Consider the following 14,051-nt stretch of genomic DNA (forward strand, 5'->3'; position numbering starts at 1 on the left):
TCTCTTCATCATTCGCTTATTTCAAGCTGAATTCTTCATAGATACATACTGTGGACCTGCACCATGGTTTTTATTTGCTTGCACTTTCTCTTCATTCTAATTGGATGCTTTTTGGTGCCCCCCTTGCACCCAGGCCCCAGCCTCCCCGAGTGGTGAGCCTGTGTCCTCCCAGCCTGCCTCTTCTCCAGGCCACTGAGTCTTCGCTCCGTAGTGCAGGAAGCGTGTAAATCCATCTCCTCGGCGGCGCCGCCGCGCGCGGCCGTCTGCTGCAATCCGGCACGGCCTCCGCACAACGGTCACGCTGTTTTGTTTACACGGAGACTCAAGTGCCGCGAATTCGGCCCATCGTGGTGAATTTTCCAGCATCCCCAGCAGCCACTCTGTAATATTCTTTCACCACACATTCGAAAAACCAAATGAAAATAGCATTAAGGAAACTCCCAGCCCGACACTAGACGCTGACTGTGGCCCCGACCCCTGTGGAGTCGTGATCTTTTATGCAGCGTCTCCAGGAAGTGGTAATGAAGCTGTAACACTCTTAATTGGCCCATATCACAGAGTCCTGAGGGTTTGCTTATAGGATTGACGCCTAATAAACAGCTTGTCTTTGGGATAATGGCCTGTCGAGATTTATCTAAAACAACGGCAGCTTTGTCTCTGCAAATTCACATGATCCCCGCATCATTGTTACTAGGGGCGCCGTCGCTAACGTACAGGGTCTTGCCCCCCGGTCGAGCTCGACAGCCCCACTGTCAGATGCACTACAGCAGGCAGGCATCCTGGGGGACGAGCAGCGTCGAGGACCCAGTGTGAGCAGGATTACCCGGAAAGTAATGAACCGTGCGCGACATTAAACCACCCTTGCCTCCCGGATATGTGTGGGGTTTCATTTTGCCTCATTTCCCTCCGACGCTCGTGCATTAGGCCAATCTGTGCTTGTCGTAGACGGTTTTCAAGGCTCAGTTTAAGAGCGGTCTAAATCCCTAAGCCTTATCCCCACCAGCCAATGTGCTTCGCTGTGATAACAGGCAGAACAAGCACGGAGCTGGCGGTCTTACGCCAGAGAAACGCACAACTTCCACATGAGCTAAATCCGCCTTAGCAAATGCACCAGCTCGGCCGTCTGGACTGCAGCGGCAGCAACGCGGGAAACTGCATGCGATGACACACGACAAGCTCCAAAGTAAGCAGAATGGCTACGTCTCATTGGTCATCGTTTTTAATAGTGCCTCTTATTGGTCAGCAGAATGTTAGGATCATCCTCTCAGTCATGGAATAGCAATGACAAGCGCTTCTTTAATGAGGGCGAACATTAATGTATTTACAGTAGCTGCTTTGTCATAGCCATATGTGTGTTATGCTGCTGAGATTAAACAGGAAAGTGTTTACGCACCATAAACGTTGATTTTTTGCAGAAAGTCAGGCTTAAGTTTTCAGACGGACTCTTTGTGATGGTTGACTTAATTACCATTGAGTCACAGAAAAGACCCATTTAATTGCTGTGCTACTAGGCGCACAAAGTATCTTGTATGTTCTTAATAAAGCTGGATACTTTCCTGATGCAGTTCGAGTCAAGGATACAATGTCAGGGCCTCCCCTTGGACTTGAGTGAGTAGCCTTCAGGCTAACTATGCTACTAGTTGGAAAGCAGGATTATTGTTTGTGTCTGAAATATGGAATTGTTTTGCATTATCCTGGTACTGTCCATTGGTCTTTCAGTAACAGCACAAACACACAGTCTATCCCAGGAATCGTAATGTGGGGCCATTTGAAGTTGCAGTTCCTTGCGTGTGCCTGGAGATCCTGCAGAAATGACACTGTCAAAGGGTGGCCTTTGTCTAAGGAGCTCATCCGGCACTCATCACTGTTGATATCTGTGTGTAGTAGATTAACATGACATACTCTATGACCACCGTTCATCTATGTATATGGCAAGTCCAGGCTTTAATAAAAATGCTATTAAGACATTGGTTAGTATAAGGTTAGAGGTGGGTATCCAGAATAACCTGAACTGTGGGAAGGTGAGGGGAAGCGTCTCGTTTTTCTCCATGCTTGTTGTCATTCTTAGGCGTCCCCTCGTCATTCGCGGCCTCCTCCTGCTCCCCTACTCCTCTGTGGACCTGTACTGGCATCGCCTTCGCAGTCACCGAGGGCTAATCCAGGCCACCCCCCCACCCCCCCCCAAAGATCCTGACTCCTGGATGAAGCAGATCCGGCCCTTGGGATTCATGCATGGCTACCACCTGCCACTTTCCTGTAAGTGTCGTACTCTCAGTCACAGAATCAGCATGTAGCGGAGAGTAAACAGGAACGAGGCCTCATAAGGCTCTGTCAGCGGCGGATGAATTTATCACCGAGACTCAGCTTATTGTGCAATTTATCATTTTCACAGTGTAATATATTTCATGTATAAATAACTAATGGCAGTGTGTTGGTGTGTGCAGGGACAGATACTGACAGATAGAGAGCGTTTCTGTGAGGACACCTCCACCGTCGCCATTCCTGCAGGGACAGGGCGTGGCACTTTCAGACGGTCTCTTCTCCCACCCTATAATGAAACCGTAAGACTTTTACAAAAAGGAAGTACTGTTCAAAAGAAACACAAATTAATGTGTGTGTGTGTGTGTGTACCTGTGTGTGTCTGTGTGTCTGTGTGCATGGGATGCTACTCCATTGTGTGTCTGATCAAATTTTAATACTCCATTTAGAATAAGGCAGATGCCTGAGGTGTCAAGATTTGCCAAAAGGAGCTTAACATTTTACTTTCTAATTCATTCATTAAACATTCATTTGTGGTTTTCTAAACTAAACACATTCTTCCCGGCACTGTGGCCTCTTCTCACAATGCAAAAGTTTTCCTGGGCTTGACCTGCCCTAGGAAGTTCCAGTATCATGTTTTCGGGACGTGTGCCTGCATATGTGGATGGGTGTTAAGGCCACTGTAACGATCGTTCATGAGACATGTGACAATTCCATCTCAGAAGAGAGACTTGGTCCCTAGGTAGATTAGGAACATCTCTAATAGTCACCTCAGCCCTGGTCTGTCTCAGAGAGGCTCTTGTTTTCCGCCCCACATCATTGTTTACGCTCCACTCGCCGTCCTCCGCTGTGACGTCTCTCGCTGTGCACATACGATACGCTCGGCCATTAAGTCTAATGAGCTTGCTGGCAGAATCATTAGTTCTGCCGGCTGCACTTTGGTGTCGCGGGTGTTTACCGTCCTGGCAAGGGAGAAGCCCCTTAGACAGGAGCGGGTGATGCCGTCTGCTGGGCTTCATGCCTGGTGGGGGTGGGAACCACCCCAAGCCTCAGGCCCCTCTGTCCATAAATGATCCTATTATGATGGTCCTATCCGTGTCTGGGGTACCGTCCACTGGCCTGACTGGACAGCCAAACACGTGAAGTGAGTGTGCTAGGCTAAGCGCACACACGCACACGCACACACACACACACGCACACACACAGATACGTTTATATTCATATCTTGGGGACCACCCATTCATTTCTATGGGCATAACCCTAATGTCAACAATGACCCCATTAACCCCTACCCATCCCTAACCTTAACCACAAGAAACCAAACGAAATGCAGGACATTTTTAGTTTCATGATTGCATTCACAAAGTTTTTATAAAATTTAGGCTATCCTTTTGGGGACAGAAAAAATATCAGTCGAAGTAACAGGTTTAAGTCAAATAAGTCAAAATAACAGGTTTTTTATCACATTATGGGGATCAAATGTCCCCACAATGTATTGTATACATGACCACACACATATAATGTAGTGAGGTGATTATGTCTCATCATGTTTGACGGACTTTCAGATGGTCACCCATTTGTGTCCACTGTGGAAGCCTGAATTTTATTCACTCTTTCCACAATAAACTGCATATAATTACAAGTTTTCTATAAGTGTGTCATTTATCACTAACAACAAATATTTCATGGTTTAATAATATTACTTTTGGACAAACATATTACCCTCGTTCCATAAATTTTATATTCGCACTATAATTTGAATAATTTAGGCTGTATTTTGTATTCTGGGTTACCCTCAGTCTGTATGGGTCAGTCACCTTGTTTATTGCAGACATCTCCTTGAGTCTGGAGTAATGGAGGCTGGACAGGCGCAGGCTGCTAATAGATGAGCTTCTCTGCCACTCGGCTGGATTAAACAGATTAAACATTTACCAGTGACCTGTTGGACTGGTACTCTCTGCTCCTCTGTGTGCTCCTCCATGCTCTCCTGCGTGCACCGCTCACTGCACTCCTCCGCCACCGGACTGCTGGTCCCCCCCCCCCCCCCCCCCCCCCCGCTGGCCTAGTTCCTCCTCAGAGCTGGAATCGGCCTCCCACCTCCCTCACTGCCATTAGTCACCGGCTCGATCTCTCGTGGGAGTATCAGAGATTTCTGGCGCGGGGGCTAAATTGGGCATAGATTTTGACTGGGATCCCATTAGCTGCTACAGACTCAATTGCTTTCCTGTATCTTTAAGTTGTCCAGCGTGACCCCGGCTCTGGTATATTGATCTGTTTCATTGTTCTGTAGATTTCTATCTAGTTTGTTGCTGAATCAGTCATTCTGTAGCTGCAGGAAAGCTCCTGGAACGTCTTTATTCTGCAATTGAGCGGTTCACCTGGGCCCCTGCTTAAACTTTAACTTGTTTTCAATCGCATTTCTCTCCCCGGCGTTGCACTGAAAATGCTAAAAGCACTATAGCAGCTTTATTGCTATATGCTATATGCGCAGCGGTGCAGTCGAGTGGAACTGCGGCATCGTGGGGGTCACCAATCAGGATGCTTCTGGTTAACATCCAAGGCCAGTGATGCAACTGTGGGTTTTGTCATGGTCTGAAATGCAGGGATCGTTTCATAGAGGGGGTCCTCCCCTGTCCCTCTGAGTACTGCGGCTTCAGCTGCTGGGTTTGTCACTTAGCTGAGGTGTGAATGATACCCCCCCCCCACACACACACACACAGACACTGAGGTTCAACTTGCAAGATTCTCCATATTGTGTGAGTGACTCTCCTTCCTCTGGTGTCCCTATATCCTGGGTGGTCCAGAGAGGTGGGGATGTGAGACGGTTCATCCGCCCCAACCTTGCGGTCTGTGTCCTCCGGCTCGGCCTCCTCATAGGCCCTTTCCCCACCTCATCTCGCCTCCTCCGGAGGAGCTCCACGGTGTAATCAGGGTGGGCTAATGGCGTGCAGGGAGCCTGCTGGTCGGCTTCCCGCTGAAGCGTTTTTCGGAGAAAAACACAAGCTGGAAATAAGGACCACATAGAGGTTCCTATTCAGATGAATCCTTATCCATTTATTAAAATCATTACTACATACATCAAGACCCATTTCCTATGACCTTCTCCATTTTGTATCAGACATCTGTCCAGACACAGCCAACTTTAGGAGGCTAAAAGAGTCTGTATCGTTCTTTTTATTTCATGGTCAGGAGGAAAAAAAATGTACCTGCAACACAATTTATCCTGCTGTGTCATTGCGAAAGCTGATTGTCTTCTGCTTGGAAAACATGGCATAGAAATATCTCTCAGTAGAAGTAGCAGCAAACTATAAGAATGAAATATAAATGATTGTGATTTTACACAATCGAGTTTTCTTCATTCAAATGTGACAAAGGACTATCAATCAGTAAGGCAGCCCGAACTCGTAAATTATCGTCATTGAGCTGTCTCCCTCCTGAATCTCCTTATTTTTCAAGAAGAACGTGTTTAAGAGCTGAGATTGATCTCTGCAGCAGTGAGGCGAGTATCTGGCCCATAGCTGGGCAGGTGGGAGCGATGGTGCCACCCGCCATATGGCCGTCACATGCAGTGATCCGGTTAGAGTCCATCTCAGGAGAACATCCCCTCTTCTCCGGCCCAAAACACACAAAGAAAACAGTGAAAGAGAGATGCAAATCCACGCCATGTTTTTAGCCTTCCCTATAAAGCCTCATTTGACTTCTCATATTTCTCTGCTAAATCAGCAGTACCTCCTGTGGCCGGTCGCAACTCAGAAGGGCTTAATAGCCATTCATCATGCGCCACATAAAATATTCCACATCGGAGGACTGGGAAGTACCTAAGCGAGATTTTCCCAAAGCGGATCTCCGAGCGTATACTGTCGCTGGGGCAGCCACTCGTTCAAAGATTAAGCTATTTATGTATGACTTCATAAATATTACATTTTTTGATTTCCAAGCTGTGCTTAACCTCATTTTCCAGACTCTTTTATTGATTGACAAGGGGTGGTTTTAAATACTGGGTCCTGATCTTCCCAGAATACTTTAAGATTTGGTCCCAAATCATCAAGTGCAATATTTGTATTTGTAACTTCAATGAGTTCTAGTTTGATTTCTTTAAACTAGACCCAAATCTGTACCCAGATGTCCTAGGGGCAAGCACGATGTGCCAATATTGCCCCCCCACCCTTCCCCCCACAGTAGTGATGTAATGAGGACGAGTGATGTGTATAAATATTTCATTTGGCTGTGATGCTGGGGATGGAAAGAGGCAGGCCCCATCCTGGGCTTCGGCGCGGGAGACTAAGAGAGAGGATATCCAATTAATCGCACACTGATATTTAATTTCACTCTCATACACTCTGCGGTGGTCCTGCTCCCATATACGTCACCCAGGGTTCTCTTTTGTCACCCTATGATACCGGACGCCACGGACCTGGTGACCTTGCCCGATCATTTCCCTTTCTCAGTCGCTGCGCGCCCCGCGATACGTACAAAACACTAACACCTGATTGGACACGTGAGGGTCCATGATCCCTGCCAGGAAAAGGAGGTGAGGCACCCACCGCCGCCCCCGGCATTGCGGGAGCAGATGGTTCCTAATATGGCCAGCAGGTGACGCCGGAGTGGGCCACGGCAATCTATAGGGAGGCCCGGAAGGGGTTAAAGAGGCATCTCGGGGCGTCAGCTGTTAAAACAGGGGGCCGCAGACACGTGTGAGACCGGCCAGTATGGTGTGAGGCGCTGCCCCTCCTCCGCCCCCTCCTCTTTCCCATCAGAAGGTATGACCTATTTATTTCACTGGTCTGCCGCATCCTTCTGTTGAGGTTTACCACCCTCTTCACGTCTTCAATCCACCCCCCCCCCCCCCCCCCATGCCTGTCATGAGAGGAGTCGTCCCTGCAATTGGCAGGGGGGCTGTGTAAGCAGTATAACCACGACCGTTCCCTTACCCCATCCAATCTGCGTAACCACATTATTAAAGACGACGACCAGTACTCTCTGTGAGACATGCATATCTCCCATCTGCGGGTTTCGGAAAGCCATATGGGTGGCCATTATGAGGTCAAAGGTCAGCCGGCATCCGTCAGCTGTTTTTCTTGGCTATCTTGGAGGAATCTTTCAAAGGAAAACATCTCAGGGCCTGATCGAGTGGGAACAGGTGGTCCTGAACACGTGCCACACCATGGCATGGTTTTAAGAAGCTGGTTATTTTATTAATCCTCAGTACGTTCAGTATTGGCCAGTGATATTTCATCTATATTCCATGCCAAAAAATAGGGGAACTGCATGATCCAAAACACGCAAATGGCTCTATGGCCAAAAATATCATGAAAATATGCATTTGACACAGATGCGCACTAGGTGAGGTAAAATGACAAACATATCAGCATTTTTAGGTGCTGTAATCGGGGCTTATTCCATAGTAGACCCTAAAAACAGTAGACAGAAGCTGACGCAGGACTTCAGTCTGTATTTATGGTGAAATCACATGTAGATGTCAGAGCAGCTGCCTTTCAGGTGCTCGAGCTGCAGCGCAGAACCACACTTCACACAGACAAACACGGTATGGACATTATAAAAACCCACCGGCTCCTACTTTCCGTTCTGTTTTCAGATATCTTGCTACCAGTATTAAATTCACACGCCAAACTGGCACGTTCACAGGAGGGCGCCTGTTAGGCCCCCATTGTCATTTTGGGGCTTTGATCCCGCGGGGATAAAGGCGCTATATAAAGAGCCCTCCTTCCTGGCTGCTCACCGCGGCCTCAGTCATGTTTGCCGTCGTCATCCTCAAAGGCCAAAGTATCAGATGTCATAACTAGAGAGCACCAGCGAATCGGAGGGTATCCTAAGCAGAGTAAAGCAACGAACTCATTTAAATGAAAAATAATTTTATATTCCTTCCACTATTTTATGTCCTGGTATTACACACTGTCCAGGATATACTTCTTGCATAATATTTCATGCATGCATTCTTTGAGCAAATATATCGGCTATTAAGTAATGAAAAAATAACTGATATATGTAGACTGGAAGGTGCCATAAACAAAAAATAAATGTAAAATTTAAAAAAATAATAATAACGGCTGACAAGAATAGCATATAGATTAATCAAGCAGCAAATCTGAGCTGTTAATTAAATTAGCTTTCACTGGATTCCAGGTACCATAGCCCTTTATTTACAATGAACTGTGGTTTTGTGCTTCAAAATGTGTAAATATATAAATGCATTGATCCAAAAGTTTGTTTTGATGGCACACAAGTATAAGTGGTTTCTCTAAGCCAATACCCAATTACCCAAGTAAAATCCATCTTTCCAGAGCTAATTCCCATTCTGAAACCATAAATGTCCATTACTTGTAATACATGTTTTAATTCTATTATGCCAGTATCACCCGAAAGAAAACAGTTTGACACCAGTCAACAAATAATAAGATGCAATAAAATAATTTTTAAACTGCATTAAAATAATTACTAACTTTTCGGAGCTTCGGTTGAGTATATAATACAGACAGAAGCATTACGCACAATACCATACCGAGCAATCCGCCCGTGCCAAAGTTCAAATCTATTTCTGGATTGGGTCTCAAAAGAATTGGATTGCCCATTATTACATGAGAGGATAACTCTAATGCTGCTTAACGAAAGAGGCAAAAATGCTAAAAGAGTCAGAGGTGTCACCAAAGAAATTTTCCTCCGGATTTTCTACTGGATTACGTATTGCCTTCTGGTTTTGAAGTTAGGTGGAACAAGGGAACCGTGCCAAATGGTGCTATAAATCAGGATCGAGTGAGTACACAACTATTACACCGATTTAGATTTAATTGTTTGTTTGTTTATTTGTATGTAGCCCTGTTCTTAACATGTTGAACTCCTGCCCTTCCATACATGGACTACGGTCCTTGAAGCCTGCGGCTGGTCTTCCTTCCATTAATGGGCGCGCAGCTCCCGATGGCGTGCAGGGTGACCAAATAAGGAGATAAGGCCCGTAGTGCCGCTACTAGCGCTATAAATTGGCGCTCGCCCTTAGCGCCGCACCGCCGTTTACTCAAGATCCGGATCTAGGTGCTGATCTGGTGAGTACGGGAGTACAGCTGACGTAGTAACCCACCGCTAAGAAAACTTTTTAGTTATTATTATTAATCTTTTGAAGCACTCATACTTTCATCGTTTTCAAGACGCACAACTGGATATTTTCTACCAGTCTTTCATGAGTAATTGCAATAATCCCGCCGAAGAACTTTAAAAGAAACGTTTAAATGAATTTAAATTATCGTTTTAAAGTGTTGTTTTGCGTTGTATTAAACGTTCTAGATTAACTATAATATTTTTATGTTTCTCAAGACACCGAGTAGAAATTGCGTGCCATCGGAACGATTTTCCTAGCGAAATGCTTAGAAACGGTTTTAACCGTTTGCCGCTTTACAACGTGATTAACAAAAACAAGTAGTTTTGCGAATAGCTACAGTATAATTCTGTTTTTTTTTTTGTCTTCTCGTTTATTTTCTGCAGTATCTGCTGATTGTCAGACTTACGCTTGTGCTTGGTCATTTCACTAGGTCCTCATCAGACATCATGTGTGACGACGAGGAGACCACAGCTCTGGTGTGCGACAACGGCTCTGGCCTGGTAAAAGCCGGCTTTGCTGGAGATGACGCGCCCAGAGCCGTGTTCCCATCCATCGTCGGTCGCCCACGTCACCAGGTGCGCCGTGGTACATCCTTTACGTAGAGGTTCATTGCAGCTAATGTGTGTCATAAATAGTGTAAATAACAGTCGTTTAAACATAGAACTGATTCAAATGTAAAATGTGAGGTTACCTAGCCATTATTATAATAAGCAACCGTTCAGTTTATCAGCTTTTTGGAATTCTTTTTGATTCCCCTTCTTCTCTCTCAGGGTGTCATGGTCGGCATGGGTCAGAAAGATTCCTACGTAGGGGACGAGGCTCAGAGCAAGAGGGGTATCCTGACGCTGAAGTACCCCATCGAGCACGGCATCATCACCAACTGGGACGACATGGAGAAGATCTGGCACCACACCTTCTACAACGAGCTCCGCGTGGCTCCTGAGGAGCACCCTACCCTTTTGACAGAGGCCCCACTCAACCCCAAAGCCAACCGTGAGAAGATGACCCAGATCATGTTTGAGACCTTCAACGTGCCCGCCATGTATGTCGCCATCCAGGCCGTGCTGTCCCTCTACGCATCTGGCCGTACCACAGGTGAGATGACGCACGTGACTGCTGCACATTCATCTCATCGCAGCCTACATGGGAAATTCCACTCGCGTTGTCATGGGAACAGGAATGATGGTTAAGGAATTAGACTGTGAACAGAAATGTATTTTTTCTGCTTCTGAAAAGAAAAGCCCTTGTACCCCTGAGCAAAGTACCTGACCCAAATCACTTTAGAGGCATCCAGCTGGGATCGTGGAAGTAATGTAGGTCTCCATGGACGCGGGCATATCTTAGCCAGAAAATTCTTTTCACACGGCTTGCTCTCTCACCTACTCATACTTTTAGGCATTGTTCTGGACTCTGGTGATGGCGTGACCCACAATGTGCCCATCTATGAGGGCTATGCCCTGCCCCACGCCATCATGCGCCTGGATCTGGCTGGTCGGGACCTGACAGATTACCTCATGAAGATCCTCACAGAGCGTGGCTACTCTTTCGTCACCACTGGTACAGTACTTACGATTCTCACGCTTTTATGCGGAATCTTTCCGTTTGTCTCTGTACACATGGAGAAGACTATAGGTGCCTTTAAAGGAATACATCTTACGATTATATTTATACAAATTAACGAATTATAAAAGTAAACAAAAATCCAGTGTCGGGCTAAGTGCTGAGGGCCAGAAGTCTACCCCAACAGCCGAGCGTGAGATTGTACGAGACATCAAGGAAAAACTCTGCTACGTGGCTCTGGACTTCGAGAACGAGATGGCGACGGCCGCCTCCTCCTCCTCCTTGGAGAAGAGCTATGAGCTTCCCGACGGCCAGGTCATCACCATCGGCAACGAGCGCTTCCGCTGCCCCGAGACCCTGTTCCAGCCGTCCTTTATTGGTAGGTATGATACTTGGCTGGCTGAAATAAGGGTTCGCCAGAAGTCGATATTTTTATGATTATACAATTCATTGAACTAATCAGGGCAAAGGACATGATCTGTAAGGCTTGGAAATATTTTATTATCCACATACCAGACTATAGCAAATGGCCTTCGCTATGAATGCTATAGGGTAGAAGCAGCTTGGGCATCACCTTTATTTGAATTTATGCAGCTGCTGAGTGGAATTTGGTGACATGGGCTTTAGCACCTGTCAACCCCCCCCCCTATCTCCCCCCACGTGTGGCCCTCTGATATCCTAAAAGGGTTGATGTTCCCTTTATTCCTCCAGTCCCTGCACATTCTGATTGATGTCCTTCGTTTCCTGTCACAGGCATGGAATCTGCCGGTATTCACGAGACCACCTATAACAGCATCATGAAGTGTGACATCGACATCCGTAAGGACCTGTATGCCAACAACGTGCTGTCCGGCGGCACCACCATGTACCCTGGCATTGCTGACCGCATGCAGAAGGAGATCACTGCCCTGGCTCCCAGCACCATGAAGATCAAGGTAACCCTCATTCCCGTTGCCTGTCTTTCTAATGCACTGATAAGCAGACAATGAAGGAACTGTAAAGACAGCCTAGTGGCCATAGTGTGTCATTGCAGTCATTATTTATGGAAGTCTTCACTTTGAATTCTCTCTTGTCCTCTACAGATTATTGCCCCTCCAGAGCGCAAGTACTCTGTGTGGATTGGAGGCTCCATCCTGGCCTCGCTGTCCACCTTCCAGCAGATGTGGATCAGCAAGCAGGAGTATGACGAAGCTGGTCCTTCTATCGTACACAGGAAGTGCTTCTAAGTCGCCCCAGTGTCACCACGCTCTGCGAAATCCATCACCTCAACAACAAACCCACTTAGGGATGCCAGAGATGACAAGGTTCCAGCAGGTCTCCTGAATGTACAGTTTGTTTACACACAGATGAAATTTATATGTAGATATGTTTTTGGTTTATAAATAAACAAGCCACGGGACATGAGAAATACTGTGTTTTATCATTATTCATCATCAATGAAGAACCAACAATGTACTAAATATGACAGAACTGTCTTTTATTGACATACTTATCTGAGAGTATGGATTCTGAGTACTGTGTAGGAGCCCATACATTCTGGAAATGTATATGATATTTTGTTTTAATATTTCATTTAATTAAAAGATTGGAGATAATTACTAATAATTCAGTTCATCTGATATGCAATGATCTTGGGTGACAGCAGGTGGCATAATGGTTAAAGATACCTGAAATGAATGGGTCACATCGCCAGATGGATATACCGTTCTACCCTTAAGTGAAGAACTTAATCTGATTTTTTCCAGCATACTGTCCATCTGTATAAATGGGTACAATTCAAGGGTTCCTGAATAAAGTCATGAATGAAACACAAAAATATTTAGTGTTGTCATAATTTTAGGCGTTAAACAGTTCGATTTAAAACTTTGTATATTAGAATGTAGTAAGTTTGACATTGTTGGTAAATGTATTGAAAATTGTTTGGAATACGAATAAAAATTAGCACAATTTAATGTTAAACACATCAAACAATACTCGATAAGTATATTATTCAATAATTATAATGACTCATGAATAAACTTTACCAAATAATTCTTGAACATTGTGTGAATCGCAGATTAAATGCTTTCATGGTAAAAACAGTTGCATACCGAATTAAAGCGTACTTTTTAAAATTAAAAATGTACGATCTAAAATGCAATTAAAGCGCGTGTATATCTATACTACAGCTATATAAACACATGACCACAGAAACATATTTATATATATATATGATACAATTTGTTTTTGTAGTTTATATATGGCTACCAAATGAAAGACATTTTGATTAATGCAATAGCCCTTACTGTATTTTCTCTAAATTTTACAGGTTAAGGTAACTTTAGAATGACTCGGACCCTGTCAGTTACCAAGAACACTAAATAGCATCTACGAACAGCAAATTATGTGACCCATCACACACTGGAAACTCTGACTGCATTACATTTATTCTGTATTTGAGTAAATCTTGAAATACTGAAACCATATCACCTGGCCCTGCTTTACTGTATATTATAATGTACAAAAAAACTCCAAGAGAAAGCATTTAATATGGGCGAAATCTGCTGAGTGTTCGGGCTGTAAACTTAGATTTTTTTTATTTATTCACTCATTCATGCACGATTTCATTCATTCACTCTATTGATTTGCACATTAGTCAGCCTACATGTTACGTGCATACATCACCATAAACGACGCGCTATACAGTAAGAAAAGACCATAAAGTTTCAATAATCTAATAATACATCTAACTAAGCAACTTAAAATTAATTGCTTCACCGTCCGAATTTGTTAGATCAGGTGAACATCAGGTCATACATATTTAACCAAGTTGACTGAAAAAAATAGTTTGGATGCAAAATGTTTTTGGTGAGAACGCAATGAAATTATTATAATCAGATTAACTTACCTCAACGTCTTCATTACATTAATTCAACCAAGTTTTTTATGATTGAACTCTGTCGATTACATTGGTCTGTCTATTTAACTGTGTCTATTTTTAAATGCTCGAAAATAACCGTATAAAGCGATTATGGTTCGGTATTATACTTTCGCTTAGTGAACTTGATCTAAGGCATTATCGGTGCGTGCCAGACAAACAAAGGCGTACTACCAAGCAAGGGACCGGCAGCAAAGGCATCTG

General features: G+C 44.8%; 1 protein-coding gene and 1 long non-coding RNA gene across 2 annotated transcripts; one reads left to right on the forward strand and one right to left on the reverse strand.

Moving 5' to 3' along the window:
- Positions 1–2,205: 2,205 nt before the first annotated feature.
- Positions 2,206–3,457, reverse strand: LOC111841769 (uncharacterized). Its single transcript, XR_011984051.1, has 3 exons — positions 3,218–3,457; positions 3,030–3,121; positions 2,206–2,548 (listed from the first exon to the last, which is right to left on the reverse strand). It is a non-coding gene; the product is annotated as an uncharacterized lncRNA (long non-coding RNA).
- Positions 3,458–9,183: 5,726 nt separating this feature from the next.
- actc2 (actin, alpha, cardiac muscle 2) lies at positions 9,184–12,338 on the forward strand. Its single transcript, XM_023807746.2, has 7 exons — positions 9,184–9,317; positions 9,801–9,945; positions 10,141–10,465; positions 10,766–10,927; positions 11,118–11,309; positions 11,684–11,865; positions 12,013–12,338. Exons 2-7 carry the CDS (start codon positions 9,817–9,819, stop codon positions 12,154–12,156), a joined length of 1,134 nt encoding a protein of 377 aa, XP_023663514.1. The 5' UTR covers positions 9,184–9,317; positions 9,801–9,816; the 3' UTR covers positions 12,157–12,338.
- Positions 12,339–14,051: the final 1,713 nt, after the last annotated feature.

The sequence above is a fragment of the Paramormyrops kingsleyae genome, chromosome 19, assembly GCF_048594095.1.
Source record: "Paramormyrops kingsleyae isolate MSU_618 chromosome 19, PKINGS_0.4, whole genome shotgun sequence".
Classification (NCBI taxonomy): domain Eukaryota; kingdom Metazoa; phylum Chordata; class Actinopteri; order Osteoglossiformes; family Mormyridae; genus Paramormyrops; species Paramormyrops kingsleyae.